Source organism: Habropoda laboriosa, unplaced genomic scaffold (genome assembly GCF_001263275.1).
Source record: "Habropoda laboriosa isolate 0110345459 unplaced genomic scaffold, ASM126327v1 scaffold90, whole genome shotgun sequence".
NCBI lineage: Eukaryota > Metazoa > Arthropoda > Insecta > Hymenoptera > Apidae > Habropoda > Habropoda laboriosa.
In genome coordinates this window covers 561,636-581,181 of record NW_017100218.1, presented here as the reverse complement: position 1 = coordinate 581,181, position 19,546 = coordinate 561,636, and the positions used below count along the sequence as shown (strand labels likewise).

The 19,546-nt window shown below is 38.8% G+C and overlaps 5 protein-coding genes across 8 annotated transcripts in view; 3 read left to right on the top strand and 2 right to left on the bottom strand.

The window, feature by feature from the left end:
- The window catches only part of LOC108570886 (proto-oncogene tyrosine-protein kinase ROS), a 25,020-nt gene extending 20,499 nt beyond the window's left edge, over nt 1–4,521 (bottom strand). Inside the window, exon 1 of the mRNA XM_017932815.1 lies at nt 4,363–4,521. Coding sequence (XP_017788304.1) covers nt 4,363–4,521 — 159 coding nt within the window. The remainder of the gene's footprint in view (nt 1–4,362) is intronic.
- A 4,784-nt stretch (nt 4,522–9,305) lies between these two features.
- Nucleotides 9,306–10,701, top strand: LOC108570917 (prefoldin subunit 3). 3 transcript variants are annotated; one of them, XM_017932853.1, is made up of 4 exons: nt 9,306–9,347; nt 9,450–9,613; nt 9,963–10,515; nt 10,602–10,701. In XM_017932853.1, exons 2-3 carry the CDS (start codon nt 9,530–9,532, stop codon nt 10,449–10,451), a joined length of 573 nt encoding a protein of 190 aa, XP_017788342.1. In that variant the 5' UTR covers nt 9,306–9,347; nt 9,450–9,529; the 3' UTR covers nt 10,452–10,515; nt 10,602–10,701. The 3 variants fall into 3 exon arrangements, with proteins under 3 accessions (XP_017788342.1, XP_017788343.1, XP_017788344.1); XM_017932854.1 differs by lacking the exon at nt 9,306–9,347 and having other exon boundaries at nt 9,419–9,613; XM_017932855.1 differs by lacking the exon at nt 9,306–9,347 and having other exon boundaries at nt 9,539–9,617.
- Nucleotides 10,702–11,193: 492 nt separating this feature from the next.
- Nucleotides 11,194–12,191, bottom strand: LOC108570915 (C-Myc-binding protein). Of its 2 annotated transcripts, none has more exons than XM_017932849.1 (3): nt 12,014–12,191; nt 11,485–11,606; nt 11,194–11,378 (listed from the first exon to the last, which is right to left on the bottom strand). In XM_017932849.1, exons 1-3 carry the CDS (start codon nt 12,014–12,016, stop codon nt 11,219–11,221), a joined length of 285 nt encoding a protein of 94 aa, XP_017788338.1. In that variant the 5' UTR covers nt 12,017–12,191; the 3' UTR covers nt 11,194–11,218. The 2 variants fall into 2 exon arrangements, with proteins under 2 accessions (XP_017788338.1, XP_017788339.1); XM_017932850.1 differs by lacking the exon at nt 12,014–12,191 and adding an exon at nt 11,772–11,786.
- A 197-nt stretch (nt 12,192–12,388) lies between these two features.
- Nucleotides 12,389–13,318, top strand: LOC108570914 (transmembrane protein C5orf28). The gene is made up of 2 exons (XM_017932848.1): nt 12,389–12,808; nt 12,986–13,318. Exons 1-2 carry the CDS (start codon nt 12,521–12,523, stop codon nt 13,316–13,318), a joined length of 621 nt encoding a protein of 206 aa, XP_017788337.1. The 5' UTR covers nt 12,389–12,520.
- A 335-nt stretch (nt 13,319–13,653) lies between these two features.
- On the top strand, nt 13,654–16,826 carry LOC108570920. The gene is made up of 3 exons (XM_017932858.1): nt 13,654–14,480; nt 15,632–15,753; nt 16,634–16,826. The coding sequence occupies exons 1-3, from the start codon at nt 14,478–14,480 to the stop codon at nt 16,824–16,826; spliced, it is 318 nt and encodes a 105-aa protein (XP_017788347.1). The 5' UTR covers nt 13,654–14,477.
- The last annotated feature ends 2,720 nt before the right edge of the window (nt 16,827–19,546 follow it).

Genomic DNA, 19,546 nt, shown 5'->3' with positions numbered 1-19,546 from the left:
CGTTTGAAGGAGCAATGCAGTCGGCGTTCCAAGCATTTCGCCGCGCGCAAACATTGCATTCGTCTACGAGCCGCGCCAATTATTCTCGCGTTACTCAACGAATTAAAAAGATACGCATCACCTCGCGTGGTTCACTTTGCATTCGTTAGCCAGGCGAACAGGAAGCATTTTTCATCGCGATACTCTCGATGGAAAAAGCGTTTCCACGTCTTCTTCACGAGCTGTTTCATAATGGTTCTTCGAAATATAGCTATTAATATGTATAAGATAGATTGAATTTTTTTCTTTGTAATTTTTTGTTCAGCTTGTTTCGTAGAAGACACATACTTTAGTTTTTATATGAATAACTATCGTGACGACGAGTCGTTGGAGGTTCCTAGGCCCACGAGCGCACAGTCGCCATTTAATTTCGTTAATTACCTTCAGGATCATGAGATGAATTAAAAACAACCGCCATCAGCTGCCACTCGTTATGATCTCCGTGCTAGCGTGTGTTCTCTGCGTACATGTGCGTGGAACGTGCATGCGTTTTAATTGATATGACGTCATGTAAAGGCGCCGAAACTCTTTTTCCCAGGATTTGTTTAAGGTTCAAGGCCCGAGGGATTAACCGGTCCCTGACTTTCCACGAATCATCGAACGTTATTTAAGAAAATAACCGTCGGTAAATAATTTTAACAAAAATACTAATTTTTTTCACCGATCTCTGTCTTATTGCTACTATTAAAATGACGATATTTTCAAACTGTACCCTTCGATTCGAATTTTCCACCAATTTACCCCATCTTCGTGCAACGCATCGTTAATTCGTCGATCGTGAGAGAAGATCAACCGTGTCCCTGCTCCTTTCAAAGAGAAATTCCCTCGAATTCACGAAATCCTAATAGATGTGGGTCCTCCACCCGTATACAAGCCTGATCGCCACGAACTCTCTCAGGTTCGAGGGTCGAACTCGATCTTAGAATACGCGAACAACTTCCCCTACGATCCTCCAGATTCCCTCTCGATAAAAGTGAAATCTCCGACCGCGGAGAACGTCCAGATATTCGACACACGTGCATCGTAGGAATATATCATGCACGTCACTGTCACTCCGGATGGTTCGAGTCAACGATAACGCAGCCGTTCCTTTAAATAACCGGGTCAGACAGACCGTCGTCCACCCACGAATTATCAGTTTTCCCTGCGACGCGTTCAATCAAACTGATCCGTCCGATCGTCTCCTCTGTGAAAATCTTTCACGTTGAAATTTCGACGAGTGAAATCTCTCGTTACGATCTACCCTCGATTACTTTACAGATCGAAAAACACTCGTCCCTTTTTCTCTTTTTTTTACGCAAAATCATCGCGAGACCATTATCTCTTGCTACGCTTCTTCGCAACAGCGTGTTTACTTCCACGTGAAGCGAATTTATCTTTCAGCCTTGTCACGTTTTCAACGACGCAAAAAAGTAAACGCAAGGGCGGGAGAGAGAAAAGGTAGTTATACTCTTGTTAGATTTACATGAAAACGATTGATACCAGCGATTTCGAGTTTCACACGATTATCGATGCACCGCGTGTAGTGAACCCATAGCAATTCACGAGGCACGCGCTTGTAGGTGAGAGGATGTGACCGACAGGAAGTTCATTGTGTACGGCTACACATATAATGTTGCACGTGGAACGATCCTGCGGATTCTACGCGTTGCTCCGAGATAGGAATTCGACTCTCTGGATTCGACTTCGCCGTATCCTTTCAGGTACACGAATACGTTCGAATTACGCAGCGGAGCTGGTTCGCGTTTCCCGCTCGATCAAATCGTTGGATGTAGGTTAACGCGTGGGCGGGGATCTATTACAAGTGGCGTTTAAGTAATTATTTTCCAATTAGTGGGAAAAATTCAGCGGCGTCGACGAAATTGAGGAATTCCAGCCATTGTCGAGCAAAAGAGTTAGGCGTGTGAAGTAACAATTTGCGTCAATTTTCTCTTCGACTTGGTTCTTTCGTCGAATCGTCGAGGTGTACGAAATTGTTTCGCGAGATACAATAGAGAGAAGAACGACGAGAGGCCGATTGACAGGGACCACGTCGAAACGACGACAGACCGTGGTTTAGAAAGCTAAACCATCGCGATTATGCAAGCATAGTAAGGTCATCTTAGGCATCACCTCGAAATACGATAACGCGACTTCGTTGCTACTCGTGTTTAGTAAATACCATTGGGTGCCATTCGTACGCGACACACCGTAAACATGACTGTCAATCTATCTAGATTTTATAATATTCCCCGTGGCTTTTTTTTTCACCTAACCGGGCAACTCCGATCCGACGTTCCTTATCTTCCACTTGGATAGTTTTCCTCCGGTGCCCTCTGAACCCTCTAGCTCGTGAAGTCGTGGAAAAAAGAGGTCGAGATCGGGAAGAGAAATGAAGGGAAGATAAGGGATCGTGAAGTTGATTTCTGAACCGTGATTTCTTTTATCTGGCGCCGTATATGTAATTGAAATGCAACGTTTCGTGAAGTGTTTCTACCGTTCGTCGAGATATCGACGTAAACTGTGTGTAAAAATCGAGAGGAATTCTATCGTTTTCATAGAAGGTAGAGAAGAAGGCGATGATAACAGAGGACTGAATCAGAAGTCTGAGAATTGTATCGGTTCGAGTTCCCGTGGCTCGTGTGAAGAAACCCGCGGATAAAAAGCTGGTAATCAGTGTCTTTGGCAATTGGCGTGAACGAAATTGGCAGCAATTATCAATTAAACTCTCCACGAAAGGATCGGTTTAATCATTTCTCCAGACCGCCTTTTGTTCCGTTCATCTCTCCTGATGCATCCTTTCAATCGACTCTCATTCACTCTTTGTCGCAGCCCGAGAGAAGAAAAGAAAAAAAGCAGATAAAACACACGCTTCAGAGAGTGATCCTTTCAATAGATCTCGAACGAGATCGTTCGACTTGAACGGAACTTTCGTGCCTTCTTTTCTTACTTATTATCGGCTAGCGAATTAACGAAAATAATCGATCGACGTTGCAGTCGAGAAACAACGGACGAAAAAGAGAGGAAAGAAAAGAACGATTAGATAATGAATGGTACAGTCGGGATGGAGAGTGGACTTAAATTGATACGTCCTTCGTGCGGAGCCATTTTTGTGCTAGGTACGCTCTCGCCTCGCTCCGAGAACGATTCTCGGGGTTCTAACGAATCGACCATTTTCTCTATTATTTTTCCTCCCTCTCGTTCTTATTCTATTTGTCGAACGATCAAGAAACCAATTACATCGTACGTTTCGCGAGACGCAAGTGTATCGGTATCTGTGGACCGCGAAATTCAACGGCGAAAAAAGTGTATACACGCGAATCTCTGGCGGACTCGATGACAAATGAACGACGAGCGATAAGCAGGCACAAATTGAAACAACAGATGAACATAATCGACAACCGTTGCGAAAAAGGCTATCGAGAGGCGGCTGACACCGATGTTCACCAATCGATTTTCGCCTCGTTTCGTTTTACGGGCCAACGTTGAACTTCGCCGCTTTGTTGACCTCTTCGCCGTGGAATCATGACGACTGATAAAGAAATTTCCTCGCGATTCTAGATTATTTATTGCTGTAAACAGTCGCGCTGCACGCTTGCACAGTAGACGCGTACTGTGAAAATGTAGGATGGAAAAAATACGGCGTATTTCACGGACAATTTAGTCCGCGTCTGTCACGCTGCGTCTTTTAAAAAAAACATGGCCGAACGCCACGCGACAATCTTTGCGACTTTTATCTGAAAACACTTTCATAATCCGAGCGTATAATAATATTTCGAGTAATCGCGAGGAACCCTGATAATTGCCACGAAAATGTCCACGATAAAAAAGGAAGAAAAAAACAGACAGAAACGAGAGATAGGCTGAACCTTTCGATTTGGCGGCAATAAGTTTGGTTTTATCGGATACTGCGAGCATCTCTCTCGTAGCATACCTCACCAAAATAACCTGTCACTTTGTTAACAAAATCGACGTGGCTTATCGAGCTTTTTATCTTCGTGTTCCCCAATTTTCCACCGTGAGAAGACGTTTTTCCTATGCGAAACAGAGGGTAGCTGCACGTTGGGAGCGCAACAGGTAACGCGTTTAAATGGCGTGACCATTTCTCGCGTAACACTCGAAGATGGAAAGAATTGTGTAAAACGAAGAAGAATTTTGACTCTTTTTTCGATGGTTTACACTCGTGAACGAGTTAAGAAATATCCCTGATAAGATTTCACGGTGTAATTTATGTGTTTGAAATCTCGAGTCCTTGAAGAAATAGTTTCTATAGCTCGTAAACATTTTACACGTTTCTACGTACGACGATAGTTCTCTACTATTGTAAATCAGACGACAACTAACCTGATTCAAATCGAGATCCGGACATTTCGAGGCGCATTCTTCTTGGAGGTTGGCAGGAGCAGCTCGATCTTCGAAGTCTTCTGGCAGAAGCGCGGAGACGCTTCCCGCCAACGCCAACGCCAACACCTTCAGAAACACGCATAATCCCGTTGCTAACATAATATCCACAACCCCCCCTGAGACGAACCCTCCGCAGAATTTTAACGAGGTCTCTTCAACTGTCGATCGTCATCCTTCTCTCGATCCCGACGATCTCCACGATCTTCGAAGAGGATTCGAAACGCGAATCAGGCTTCCTTCCTCCGCATTCTTCCACATCGATCCTCGAGCTTGAGGATATCAATCACTCTCTCAACGAAACCTTCTTACTGTTCCTCGAAGACGGGGTCTCACGTTCACCTAACAGAATCACGCACTTCACATTAACAAACAGTCAGAGAAGAAGATCGCTTTCTTCCGTCGAAATCTCACACGATGGCACTTCTTCGAAGATGCTCCAAAGACGATCCTTCCAACTTGCAAAATCAATATCTTCCATTAATTTCGATTATCTCTCGAAGAGTACCAAGAAACTTCCAATGTTACTTAAATGTTCAAGTCCACTCTGTTTGCTGTTTAATCTCGTTGCCTTTCGACGTGTCGAGTATACAAAAATCGATCGTCACTGGAAATATCCACGAATCCAACTGTCAATGGGTAAAACTAAAGAACAATTTCCACCACTATTTTTCTTTCTACTTTCGATCACGTTGTCAGCGACGAAACAGTCTCTAAGGGGATTTCGAATAGCTTCTTCCAGCTCACAGATTAGAAAGGTAAGCCTCGCTAAGTGATTAATTCGAATTGCAAACTATCTCGAATGCACCTGTGACGTTTCGAGTCACGAGGCCCGCACTGCAAGAGCCCGGCGTGGTTGTTGTTAATGTCTGGCAAGCATAAGAGCAACTGACTCCGAATGGCCACTAGAGAGTCAACTATCCCCCACCATGGCCACCCTTATCTGTTGCACTCTGCTTGACCAATTCCCCTACGGTGGTGGTAGGTATACTATAACCGAGCGTGTCACGTGAAGCCTATGTGGTGTTGTGTGTAGTCTGTGGACGACGCGTCGTCGTCTCAAGACGAACAGAAGGGAGGAACGATCTGAACCTTCGTTTCTGCAGGTTCGACGGACCAATGGTCAATTGGCAGATTGACCTGTTCTTACTATCCTCGTAAACTTTCATTCATGCACTCGCACGTGCCGCTTTTTGCCGGGTGTCCACGTTGCCGGTGCGAAATTTTGTGAGGTAGAAAAATACACCTTTTTCCCTTTTCTCTTATTTTCTTTTTCCATCTATCTCTGTGGTGTTTAACCCTTTCACTTGCATATGCGTTGCAGGCCAAAAGTTTGAGATCACTGTGCGTTGCAAATAACAGAAAAATTTTCAGAAGAAAGTTAGGAATTTTAAGAATTTTTCAACAAATTTTGTATCATTCTAAACGAGGTAAATTTTCGTTGATCTTCGCAAAGTTAATTTGAAATTTATATAGAGATAATAGAGATTCGATATTGGTGTAAATTGGTGCAATCTTTTACTGTCGCTTCGCGAAAAATGCGTGTTTCTGATTTTCAAAAATCACAGCGGATAGTTTTCTGTTGAATCGTGCCACGGTCAAAGGGTTGGGGTTGCTTGGTTTAATTTTCATTGTGCAGGAAGCGTAGAAAAGGTAGAAAAAGTAATTTCTTTCAGTTATTGACGAAAGAGAGAATTGAACGTTAGACGTGCAAACATCACATTGGATGAAGATCACTTCGTTAAGTCAACCACCCTCTTCTCTCGCGTTAGGTTGAGCCGCATATTACGGTCGGATGGTACAAAGCAAATTCGAAGCCGAGCTTCGAGGCAAATACCAGCTATATTGACGTTACCGGAAAGAATGCATCCCCTCTAAACATTTCTGTACACATGCATAACGTTTTGACACCCTTAGGAACGCGCGTCTTCTATTGACTAAATACATCAAGGGAAAGAAAAGGTATTGTTAACGTCGACTAAAGAAACTCCGTTCCAAACGAAGAAGTACGAATTTTCCTGTTAATCATTCACCCTAACAAAGATGTCGTTTCTTCTGCTGGATAAACACACGGTCGTTCGTTTAATATTGTTTCCAAGTCTTTGTTAACCGTGGCCAAGTCAGAACGGTGACTCATTTCGACAGATTAAATCTGCGTACGACAAGAGAGCAGGCTTTATTATTTGTGCTACCATTGTCAGTCCGCGGGGGCAACGCATCGGGCCTTTCTTTTCAATCCATTCTTCGACGGGAACGCATATCTATTCGATCTCACGGGACTTCGATCTACCTTCGTTCACGTTAACGTCGCGTCTTGCAAACGGTCTCCTGTCGCGAGTAAACACGAGCGAGAATCAGCAAAACGGGTAAAAGAAACTCTTTCAGTTGATGGTTGAATAGAAAATTTTTATTTATCACAGTTGTCACATGACTTCTCGTTATCCTCATTCCTCGGCTCGAACGGTTCCAGAAGTTGCTGGAATTCTTTCTTTAAGTACGTCATACATCTAGCTTAAACGTTAAACGACTTCTTTTTATGCTACTTCTCTAAATTTCTTAAATTCTAATTATCTTCTCGAGGACTTCCAACTCGAGTCGTTCGATCTACTCGAATCTTTTTCGATTTGTAATTGGAAATTTGCCGTGCGTCGTAATCGTCGGAGTAGAGCGAATGGTATAAATGGAAAGGAAGATTGGACGTCGACACTGAAAAGCGAAGACCAATCGATTAACGCGCCGAGATTATGCCCAGGCGAATTCAGAACAGCTTGTTATGAAACGACAGCGATCTGTGGCACGTTAGTTCCAACCTCAATGGCGGTTACAGGTTACCTAGGGCTTCCTGCGGAAATGGCCAATATACTCCTCCGACCTCCAACTCACTCAGTCACTCGGATCACTCCTGTTTGGTGTACCCCGTACTCATATGATCGCCCTGTCGCTCGACACGTACTCGTTACGGGTCATCATCGTGATCTATGCGCCTACAACAAACGTTACATCCTTAATCTGTCCTAGCTTGCTAATCCTACGCTCGTGCTGATCGAGAAAGTTGACATTATTCTGCCAACTGTAGACACACCGATGGACCTATTTCGCCACCGCGATTAGAACGTGTTTAATCGCTCGATCAGAAGTGAACTTTCGGGACTGCGATTCAATTGGTGAGCGTCGATCGATGTTTAGAGTTCATTGCTTACGTGTTGATATTTTTGATTTGACAGTGTTAAACGTTAACACGTCTAAATTTCTTAAAAGTTAATTTACAGAAATTGTCGGGACGCTTTTGTACGAGTGTGTGGTGAATTTTGCTCATGACTTGCACGGTCGAAAGAAGCACTCGCTTACTGCAAATTTGCAATTTTATAAATCATCTTTTTCTCCTTTTCATTCTTTCTGCTTAACCCAGATGCGCCAGAAATGATCAATTTTCCCATTTGTTTACAATGCTGTGACTTCAATTTTTGCGATAGAACAGGAACGCAATATGAAAAGTGAAAGAAAAGAATTGAAGAAAATTGCACTTTTTCCATAACTTTCTAGTACAGCAGCAAGCATCTTAGACACATGATTGTTTTGCTGTGCTTAAGTAAAGTGATTAGAAAAATGACGTTTCCCAATGTGTATCAAGTACGGCCCAATTCACACGTGCTCATGATCTATCGTTTGTTTTGCATGCAACGTGATTGTCGAACAAAAGAAGGAGCTTTTTCTAAGACGTCTAGACGGGCTAGTCCAGGGTTTACTCTGCTTTACACGATACACCAACAATTCGGCTCTATTAGGCCAATGAAGTGTATCAAAGAGGAGGAATGCGCCCCGCGTCCATCGTAAATGTAGCGTCGGTTTGTCTCTTCGTATATACACGATGGTTTATATGCGGGGTGCGGGTGGATAGCTAATTTAGATCGAACACGACTCTATGTTAGAAGAACGACAGAGAGAAAGCAAGAAAATTTCGTTGCAACGAGATTTTTAACGTACAACGTTTTACAACACGTCGAAGACATGTTAATAAAGCACAAGGGATAGAGGTCATTATGATTTGTGTCTTTCTCGTTATTTCTCAGGCTTGACACATCTTTTATGAATTTTCTTTTTATAAAGGAAAAAAGAGGACATATATAACGAAGGGAGTATCCCAGCGAGAAATGATGAAATAATAAAAGAGTTGTTGAAAAAAAGGTTTCGTGCATGTCACAGTGACCCCCGGTTATAATTGTATCGTTTGATATAATAATAATAAGTTATTTCACGTTGACCACTTACGCGTTGCTTCGCATACTATGCGAGGGAATGTCCGAGATTAAAGTAATAATTCGTAATTAATAAAACGTGCAAGTGTCCGCAGAACAAAGTTCAGTTTAACCAATCCCATGTAGTTTTCAATGCTTCCCGAAGATAATTGTTATCTTTATCGGAAATTAATTGCGATCCAATAGCTTCTCTAACACTCGAACGAAAGTAACACCTACGTCTCTATTACTCATTAGCTTGTTTACCACCGCTTTAATTATACCCTAAATTTTTTTTTCTTTCCTCAGTGTGTATAACGATAATAACAACGGTGAATCTATTCTAGTTTAGCGGGATATTCCTATTTTCAATGGAATAAATTGCTATTAATTGTATTACCACTTTTACAGCGACCGTAAACTAACCTCAGAATTATCTAGAATGCTGTGAAACTTTGGTCTGCGATACTTTTAATAAATGTTGACATTTACAATCGTTTTTTTTAAGTTATTTATTTTTATTATCGAGCAATCTTTTATTAGCATGTGTATGCAAATATATACATATATGACGTTCATGAGCAATGAAATCACGAAAGAGGTAATACATAGATGGTATTCTATAATATCTCAGTACGCCACTAGAGTACACTACTTCCCAACTTTTGGTCCAGTTGTGATGCATATTAATATGTATGTTTTACAAAACTATATTTAACTTTTGTTTTTAATCAAACTTTTATGCTGAATTTGCATATGCAACATTATAAGATTGTATATTCGTTCAATTTATAGCTAAATTCAAAACTCTGGGTAGAGTAGAAACGATCATGTAAACGGCTTTCATGTCATGAGAATTTATGTAGTAATTCAAGATGGAAGACGGCGAAAATAAAACGGACGTTGGGATGGATAAAGAGAAAAAGTCGTATGCCGGAATACCGGAGGCCGAATTTGTAGTAAGTACGTTAATGTAATATAAAATTTACATTACATATTGTTATAAAATTTATATCCATACATAAATCGTATGTATTTCAGTTGTATTATGTTACGATGCATGTTTTTGCGAAAAAGTAATCCTCATGGCTAACGATAAAAATTTCTAAAAAAAAAAAATGTAAAATGTGCTTTTTGTTAATTTTTTATATATTTAATAATAGGCTTTCATATACCAGTGTAATACGTGAAAATGCATGAGATATACTTTTTCGCACCACGAGCCTTATATGGTCGTAAAAGAAACGATATTTGAATTCATTACGAATTAAGCGTATTTTTATTTTATGTAAAATATTTTTAACATAGGACAATGTCGACGCATTTATGGCAAAACCGGAGAATGAATCAGTAGACAAAGTACTCCAGATGTTGGATGAGAGCCATGGCAAATATAAGTTCATGGAATATAATTTATTTAATAAGAGGAAGCGATTGAAAGCACAAATTCCAGATCTAGAAAAGTCATTGGAAATGATTAAAAAGTTACAGCAAGAAAAGGACAACAGCAAAGATCTAGAGACTCAGTTTCTTTTATCAGAACAAGTGTATGCAAAAGCTATTATTCCCCCTACTGACAAAGTGTGCTTGTGGTTGGGAGCTAATGTTATGTTAGAATATACTTTGGATGATGCACAAGTTACATTAATAAGGAATATTGAATCAGCAAAAAGAGTGTTAGGTTATGTGGAACATGATTTAGACTTTGCCAGAGATCAATTTACAACGATAGAAGTAAATATGGCACGTATTTATAATTGGGAAGTGAAACGCAGGCAAGCTGCTAAACCAACATGAAGGCTGTTTTTTTTTTTTTTTATTAAATTTAATTTGCACGCAATGAATGCCTAAAACCCAAAGGGTAATTATTATAATAAAATAAATACTGATTCTATTCACATGTGTTATTATTTATTGTGTAATTTTACAATGTTATTTTTAATTTAGGTTATTCACACTATGAAAAAAAGAGCCTGTGAATAAAAACTACTGTCAGAAATCATCAATGAAATAAAGGACTCAAATAACATTTAGGTTATAAGCTAGATACACCAATATTTATGTATATTGTCACAAATACATTTGAATTCTAACTTAATGTGTCGTTTTGTGTAGTTATAAGATGTATTATAAGATTTCTTGCTACATTTATCACATTAATCTTAACCAAGATATATTGAATATTTCTACAGAAAAAAATGCACAACTTGCATAAAAAAAAATAATACATTTGTTATAGAAATATAACATAAAACAAAATAATTTGAGCTTTACTATATAATTTATCACATCCTACCTTTATGCTTTGAATACAAACTATTCTATGTTTGTAGATACAGATAATTTCTTTAAAAAAAAAAAAAAATGAAAAGTATTACCTATAGTTTTGTGAACATGATTAAGAAATAGACTTACAACTAGTAGAATTTATAAAATGAAACTTAATTTATCTTATGTTCTAAATTGTCTTACAAAGTGATTTGCTATATTAATTTTAAGGCACATAGTCGGTCTGACTCTTTGTAACAGTCAGTGTCCAGCAGGGACTAGTATCCAATTGTAATCTAAGCTTTGTGTTTTAATTCTCCATCCTCATCTGCTTCATATTTCACCAATTTTGCCTTCAGCTCTGCGATTTTAGCTTTAGCTTCTTCCAGTTCTTTTCTTAAAGTCTCTACTTCGATATCAACCTCTGTTATACCTCCTAGATTTTGGTGAATGTATCTATGATATAATTTAGGAAATACACACTGTACCAGAAATAAAGACCACTACCAATGTCTTGCAGCTGTAATATTAACCTATTAATTGCACTATTTTAAAAGGATACTCTAAAGCATCATCTGGTTTTTCTAATTCTTCATACAAAGATACAAGTACCTTTGTAAGAGCATCCATAACACCTGCCCTTTCTAGATATTTCCTAAATTCTTCCCTTTTAGAATCTGGAGGCTGAAACAAAAAATATTACACAAGATGTGTAAAGAAAATTTAGATTATATCCAGAAAAAAAAATTTACATTATATCAAGAAATTCAAGTAAGTTATATGCATATTATAAGTGAAAAATTGAAGTAAAAAATGTTACAAAGAACATTATGCTGTGACGAGTATTACCTTGAAATTCGACATTTTTATTACCAGATCGTATTTATGCAACTATTTTACAACAATACTATAAAAGTAGGACTTTATGAGATAGTTTATTGGAATTCCAGTAACACGTGTTTCTTAATTCGCGGGATAATGCACAGAAATAAGCCGTAACGACGCCCGTTTAGAACAAAAGCCATATGACATACACGACTTTCAAAACAACAGATATTCGAAACAATTTTTCACTGGAAAAAAATATTTACCATCGTGAGAAGTGAATGCAGCGTATAGTAGTAGAGAAAATAATTTCTTCTCTTTCACCTTCCACCGAGACACGATTCACGAAAGCGGTACACTGTGCAATAGTAAACCTCAAATGTGAAGACTGTTTATTTCGATTGATATCAACATAAACAGAGAAGTATCCCGCCTTGGTCCAAAGTCGATGCTGTTTTAAATGTGTACGTGTCGCAATAAGTTTAAAATTGTTACGAAATAAAACATCCTATAATATATAGTGGAAAATTATAAATAAAATCAGTACGTAATTTAAGTTAACGTAAAGTTTGTTTTAAAATATGTAAAGATTTTGATTAATAAGTAAGCTTAAATATACTATAACGTAAGATATGGTGTAGCTTATGCACATTCTGTCGATGCATTAATAATTCAAAATGGCGAGGTTCTGTTTATAGTGTAATTTTCCTATTATTTTCGATACAAAGAATTTAAAGAAACCGAATTTTCTACTGTTCTTAAAATATGTTACAATGTTCCTTGCGAAAAATGAAATATTTTCACGTGTGATATTGACTGGTGCTATAGGTATTTGTTCGTTCATTGGTGATCAAGGTTTAAAACATGGGAAGACTGCTGCGACACGCGCGATTTTTGACAATGTCACTCACGCATTTGTCGGTGGCCTTACTTGGGCAGTTATTTTAAGTTTGTCAAAAAAGTCTCTTATCCAAAATTTTTCGAGCATCTTGTGCAGTTTTTGTTTGTCGTCTATTATCGACGTTGATCACTTTATCGCAGCGTGCAATTGGAAGTTAAGTGTAAGTCAGTTATAGCATAACCTTTAATTGTTTTCATACCGCGCACATCTTACTCGCGAGAGAAATCAAAAATATAAGCACTACCACTTCATTATTTCATTGTATATATTGTAGAAAAAACAAATACTTTGTCAGGAAAACATTCGAATAACTACATTCTGATATTCTTTTTTACAGGATGCAACACATTTGGAAAAACGTCCATTTCTCCATTGTACCACTGTTCCTATAATAATATGGCTTACAATGAATTTGTACTCAAGTATGTTTAATCAACCAAAGTACAGTTATTATTCATGGATAGTACTAGCAAGTTTTTTAAGCCACCATATACGAGATGGAACAAGAAGAGGTTTATGGTTTTGTCTTATAGGTTCTACACAACCAATTCCTTATTATCTATATCTAACTATAAGTATGATGCTACCTCATATACTACACTGGTTGATGATGTCACCTGTGCAAGAGTCTAAGACTCCAGACAATATGATATTAATTAATATTGTATAAATACTGTAAAATAACTTGTCAATTCTATATACATACACATGTACATATATCCAAGTGTCCATATACATATATGTATATATGTACATCCAAGGAAAAAGTTGATAAATATAAAAATATCTTTTCTACTTGACTAAGCAAAAAAAAGCAAGAAAAATTGTACAATATGTACTTCTTCCACGTCACAACAAAGAATCACCTAAACATTACGAAACGGTGTAACGTAAGATACGGACACATGGAAAAACTTGCGTATACTAAAAAGGGTTCAGTCGCGTCCACAATGTTTACATAGTTGTTTCTAGAGACAGGTGTGCTCAGTAGAGGAGCGTCGTTCACGTATGCCTGTCTTTTGTGTCCCGTGTCTCTCCTCACCGGATCGACTACGTTCGATTACCATGCAAAAATTGAACGATACCCACGTAAATACGTACGTGCCGTTGTTAACCGCGTAGGGAAACTCGGTGTACGTATCGCGGAGGACGCGTATGCCCTTGCAAGAAGTTAGCCGCGCGCACACACGTGTGTACACGTACAATATCCACCGGCTGGAGGGGTTTATCAGCATTCAGCATTGCTTTGCTGGCACTGTTACACACTTTACTTCACACTCGGTCTCTCTCTCGGTCTCTCATTATAGTGTTCATTTACCTATCCACCTTATATATACACTTTTATCATAACAACCGCGTGCAAGTGTTTAAGCAGACCTCTGGTAAAACAGTTGATCCTTTGCGATCGGAACTTCCAACTGTGTTATTATTATGCAGTATACCTCTTCCGTGTTTCCACCGTGACGCCCCTCTCGTTCAATTTTTGCCGCGAGAAAAATTCGGTTTCTCCGTTTCTTCGCTTTCGGTGGAACAATTATCGCTCGTTAGTTGTGCCTCGCGAGGAACCTATCGTTTTACATCTACGTTCTCCACTTGTGTTACACATACACATACATATTCTCGTTCGTATCAAATTCGAAGTAAAACTGGGTGTACATGGATAAGAGAAGTTTTCGCTGAACGAGAAATCTACAATGCCGCCAGATTTTCGCAGATATCGCATCGGCTGTGATAACGCTCTGATACCGATATCTTGATTGTGTACGTTAGTCCAACATTGTCTCCAAGGAGATCCCGTGTCACTTTTACTCCGCTATAGTATATTTATCATGGTGAGTATACGCTCTTCTATTTGACCTATGAATTACACTTAAAACCGATCCAGAGGTTCAATTATTCCCGAAGGTAAATCGTTCCGCATAGTTTCGCTTTAATGTACACACACACATAAGTACATTACATATACGAAGGTTGTGACGCTCGTCTTACGATTATGATGATCAGATGAATAAGAGCCGTGCACATTTACCGACTCATTTCGTGTAATTGTACCAGGCTTTGTGTTTCTGTGAAACAATAGTTCCTCCCCGTTCTACCCGGTACAGTTTCTTATCAATTTGTCGAACAGTCGAATGAAATTTGACAGTGTTTGTTGTCACGTTACACGTTGTACATATATTACCGCTTTCACAAGAAACGAGGCTAATCATAGAGCCGTAATAAAGCTTGTTTTGTAACGTTAATTACGACCACTCGAGCGATCGCCCATTAGAGATGCAACTATGCACCTTCAAGGTTGAACTGGCGCAAGAAGAATCACTGGAGTTATACGATGAAAGTGATTCGCTGGATGCATAAATAATTCTGTCGCAATAACACCGATACAAAATCGACGGAATCGTGCAATCTTCAAATATCTCTTCTTCTTCTTTCTTCTTTCACGAACGTGTTTCTATGGCGAAACGATCATGGCAGCAGGTAAACTTCCTGTTTACCGTTCAATACGTTTATTAGCTTTCGCGTGGCGTGTTGACATCCGTTGTGTTTAAACACCACACGCGTTACGAAATCTTACAGGAGGTATCGAGGAAGTTGCAATGCAACGATGCGTGACAAAAGGATTCTTTCACATTCCTGCATTCTCACTTTGCTTCGTCGTCCATCGTATCGACGTACATCTTCGCGTACGCCCTCGTTCTATTGGCACGTTTCGCGGTTTCCACAGTTTCCCCACATCTCGAGGAATACTTCTTTTCTTCTTTTTTCTTCCTCGTTTATCGTATAGCGTCCCGCTACTGTTGCGACCAGAGATAGCGTACACGGTTTTTAATAGAGCAAACATCCTATTATCGCTAGATAAATCGTCTCGATCGACGACGATACGCCAGGAGCTTTTTAAACGTGATCTTAGAAACGAGATTCGAAGGTTTCTCTTTATCGCGATGGATTTTAACGTTGGATGATTTTGAACGATTTTTTGCAGGAAACCGACGAGCTGTTTCTGTATTTCGCTATAGCGTGCGGAGTAATCGGAGGTGCTCTATTGCTGCTGTTCATTTTGGTGTGCGTACTGTTTATCAAAGTGAATCGATTACCTGCTGACGGGTGAGTTACTTTCATTCGAAAGGTCTGCACCTTTCGTTCTTCTTTTTCTTCTCGTTGGAGCATGCTAAAATTCTTGATTTTGCCGCTTTCGATATTTGTATTCGACGCGAACCGCCTCTCTGTTCAGCTTTCGCTTTGAAACAAAGAGAAAGAGAGAGAGAGAGAGAAAAGAAATGTAAAATAGAAGAGAATTGTACATAGCAAGAGCAAGCTTTCGCTTCTTCTTCTTCTTTTTTTCTTCAATGATTTCGTTTTCAACGTAATATTTAGTTGGATTACTTGACGAGTTTTCTCATTTAAAATCTAATTGGGTATCAGTGGCATAGGCGACGTTTCGTTCTGTTGGGACGCGGCACGTTCTCGACGTACTAGGAAACCGAACAAGTCACGTAAGATTTGTACATTCTAAAAGAGCAAATTACAGATTGCCGTCGATCCGCGAATTTTCGAAAACGAACGGAAAAGAAATAAAGAGAGAAATATTAATTCATGATTCAACGCGACATTGATACCGTATCTTTTGCTGCGTGCGACGCGATTGTTTAGCTTATCTTGTTGGAAGTATGTGAGACGGATACTGGAATTGAAAACGGCTTGCACGCGAGCAGATTCTTTTCTTTTTTTTTTCTTTTTCTCGATTACTCAGAGTGTACACTTTTTTGAAAATCATTTTTTTTTTTTTTTTTTTTTTTTTTAACGAAATCTTTTAACGTATTCTACAGTTCGATCACTTGATTGTTAAGGATTGAAATGAAATTCGCGAGAGAAAATTGGATATTTCTTTTTTTCGAATATATTTAGAGACGCTTTTACAACAATTTGTTTTTTTTTTTTTAATATTTGCTAAGAATCGTTTTATTAAATTGACGAAATTATTCAGGTCCAACCAACTGAACAGGCAAACCAGTATGATGGCAGATTTTTGTTACACGAATCCCACGATCGTGCCTGGAGAATTGTTAGCTCGGCGTGGATTTTCGATGTACAGCGGCGCGGATAATTTTAACGAGGATTTCGGAACGAAGAAAGACTATCATTTTGGGACGTATCAAGAGTCCCGATCGAAATTCTGACAAAGAGCCATAAGTTCGAACGGAAGTTCGACGTGCGCGTAATATCGATTGTACGATTAATTTGCACATCGAACAATTTTGGTGTACATTAATTCGTTATACTCGTATATCGGTTTTGTAAAGTGTACGACTCGCGTTTAAAGTTAACTGTCATTTGCCATAAAACTTATTTATATACATACATATATATACAATTATTTATATATGATATCGCTGTAATTGTTATTATTACAAAGCGATCGAAAGTAGAAGTGCAAAGCGCACCTCGTAAGGTGATAATTAATGAATAATAAATTACATACGTTTATGTACACCTACGGAAGATAATGTCTCGCAAAAGGACCGATGGTGTAGAAATGGTACGTTCGATTCCCGGTAGATCACGCTGTACGCGTTAGTCACTCCGAGGAAATTAGCTGATAATGAGAATTAAAAAGAAATCAGGTCAGAATATGTATGATATGCAATTCGATTGCGTAATTTCGTTAAAATTATCGGAAAAGAATATTACGTCGATTTATCGTGTTCTTGATCCTTGTCAATTATTTATTTTTCATTTCTTATCGACAGCGCTTCAATCCCAAAGATCATACGCATAGAATAGCAGTTTTGTTTGTAACGTGCATCATTATTAATAAATATACTATGTTACTTATTTTAACTGTTTGTTTATTTTGTACGAGAGATTACAATATACCTGTTTGATTTACAGCATTTCAATGTCTATTCATTTTGTCCCTTACACACCACATCCCACAATGATAGATTGAAAGACCCAAAGCTAATGCCCAAGACCCACCAGACTTGGAAAGCTGTGAAAGGGTGACGCGCGAAAAGTGGAATACGAATCGCGATTTATTTTCATTTTCAGGGATTTTGTTTAGTACCCGAAACCGCGAATTTTTATTATCCTCGGCTCGAAAACGTAGTCCCTGACTCTACCAGTGTCAGGTTTAGTTTCCTTGCGGTCTGACACTTGTGAGAAAATACTGTATAGAGTTCTATATTTCGCGTAGGAGTAACGTTGGAAACGACACAAAAATGGTAAGGGCACTCTGAGCCCTCCTGACGTGGACAAAAAAAGACGTGAAATGTGTGATCAATTTTTGTGTAATTCTTATTGAAGGATGGTGATATACCATCAGTAGTCGTATTTAACACAAAAGGTAACTCGTCGAGGTATTTAGCAATACAATAATGAGTAAAACAAGGAAAGGAATACTGGTAGACAAGGATAGCGGTAGAGAGATGGGTTAGACAAGGAAAGGAACAGGGTTAGACAAGGACAGAAAAATTTCAAAACGAAACTAGCGCCATCTCGTGTTTGGCTCCGCGAACTAACGACTCGGTACTATGAAAACATAATATAAACAGAGGTATCAGACAAGGAAAGCACTAGTGTGCGACAAGGACAGAAAGAGAACGCTTCCTATTGGCTAGCGGGCCGGTAGACTCGATCTTCCAGGGCCTCAATCAAGTCGGTTGGTGAAAAAGCATTAATAACTCATTACTTACGATGATTTTGTGAACTTTTAGAATTGAAGAATGTAGTATGAACCTCTAGCAACTTTCTCATATAGGTTTTAAGGGCGTAGGTCCTTTCAATAATTAGGTACTAATTATTGTTTTGCGAATTGTCGGGAACGATACGGCAGTCTCTTCCGGTTTTTCGTTAATATCATTGTTTAGTATCAATTTATTTTACAATTATCTATGCATCTGAAAGAGAGGCATCTTTGGCTACATTCTTCTATAAATTTTAGTAACATATTCGTTGAAGTTTGGTAGTTATTAAATATTATTCGGGGGAATGCTGCACTTGCCGAATTCAGGCGGAACACTTTTCTGCCAATTTGATTCAATATAACGGAATTGCGTGGTTTATTGTGAACTTTTAAGCTTGTAGAATGTAGCGGGGACTTACCTTTACATTCTACAATAGTTTTGGTATACGTATCTAATGTGGTTTATCAAATATTACCAATTGTTTATAACAGTTGTACTGACTCGGATACGACGAGCGGTGGACTCTCCCATATAATGTTTAATAACTCGTAAACTACAGTCGCGATGTTAATGAAAATTATACGAGAAACAAGGTAAAGAATCGTGCTTTCCAATGAAGGTGTTGAAGTGCGTAAATTATGTGATTAAAGGTACGAAAGTAATGAAAAACCTAAAGGCAGTGTTGTATTTCTCCTAACACTCTGCCTAAGAATTGTTAATAACTAATTATCGAAAGGGTTTAGAGCATTGAAACCTATATGTGAAAGTTGCTAGAGGCTTATACTACATTCTTCAATTCTAAAAGTTCACAATTTTATCGTAAATAATGAGTTATTAATGATTTTTCACCGACCGACTTGATTGAGGCCCTGGAAGATCGAGTCTACCGGCCCGCTAGCCAATAGGAAGCGTTCTCTCTCTGTCCTTGTCGCACACTAGTGCTTTCCTTGTCTGATACCTCTGTTTGTATTATGTTTTCATAGTATCGAGTCGTTAGTTCGCGGAGCCAAACACGAGATGGCGTTAGTTTCGTTTTGAAAATTTTCTCTCCTTGTCTAACACTGTTCCTTTCCTTGTCTAACTCATTTCTCTAGCGCTATCCTTATCTACCGCTATTCGATTCCCTGTTTCTTTTCGCTATTGCTGTCCTTGTCATCTCTATTATATATAATTAATATTTATAATCAATTTTTAATTGCTTTAACGTTACTTAT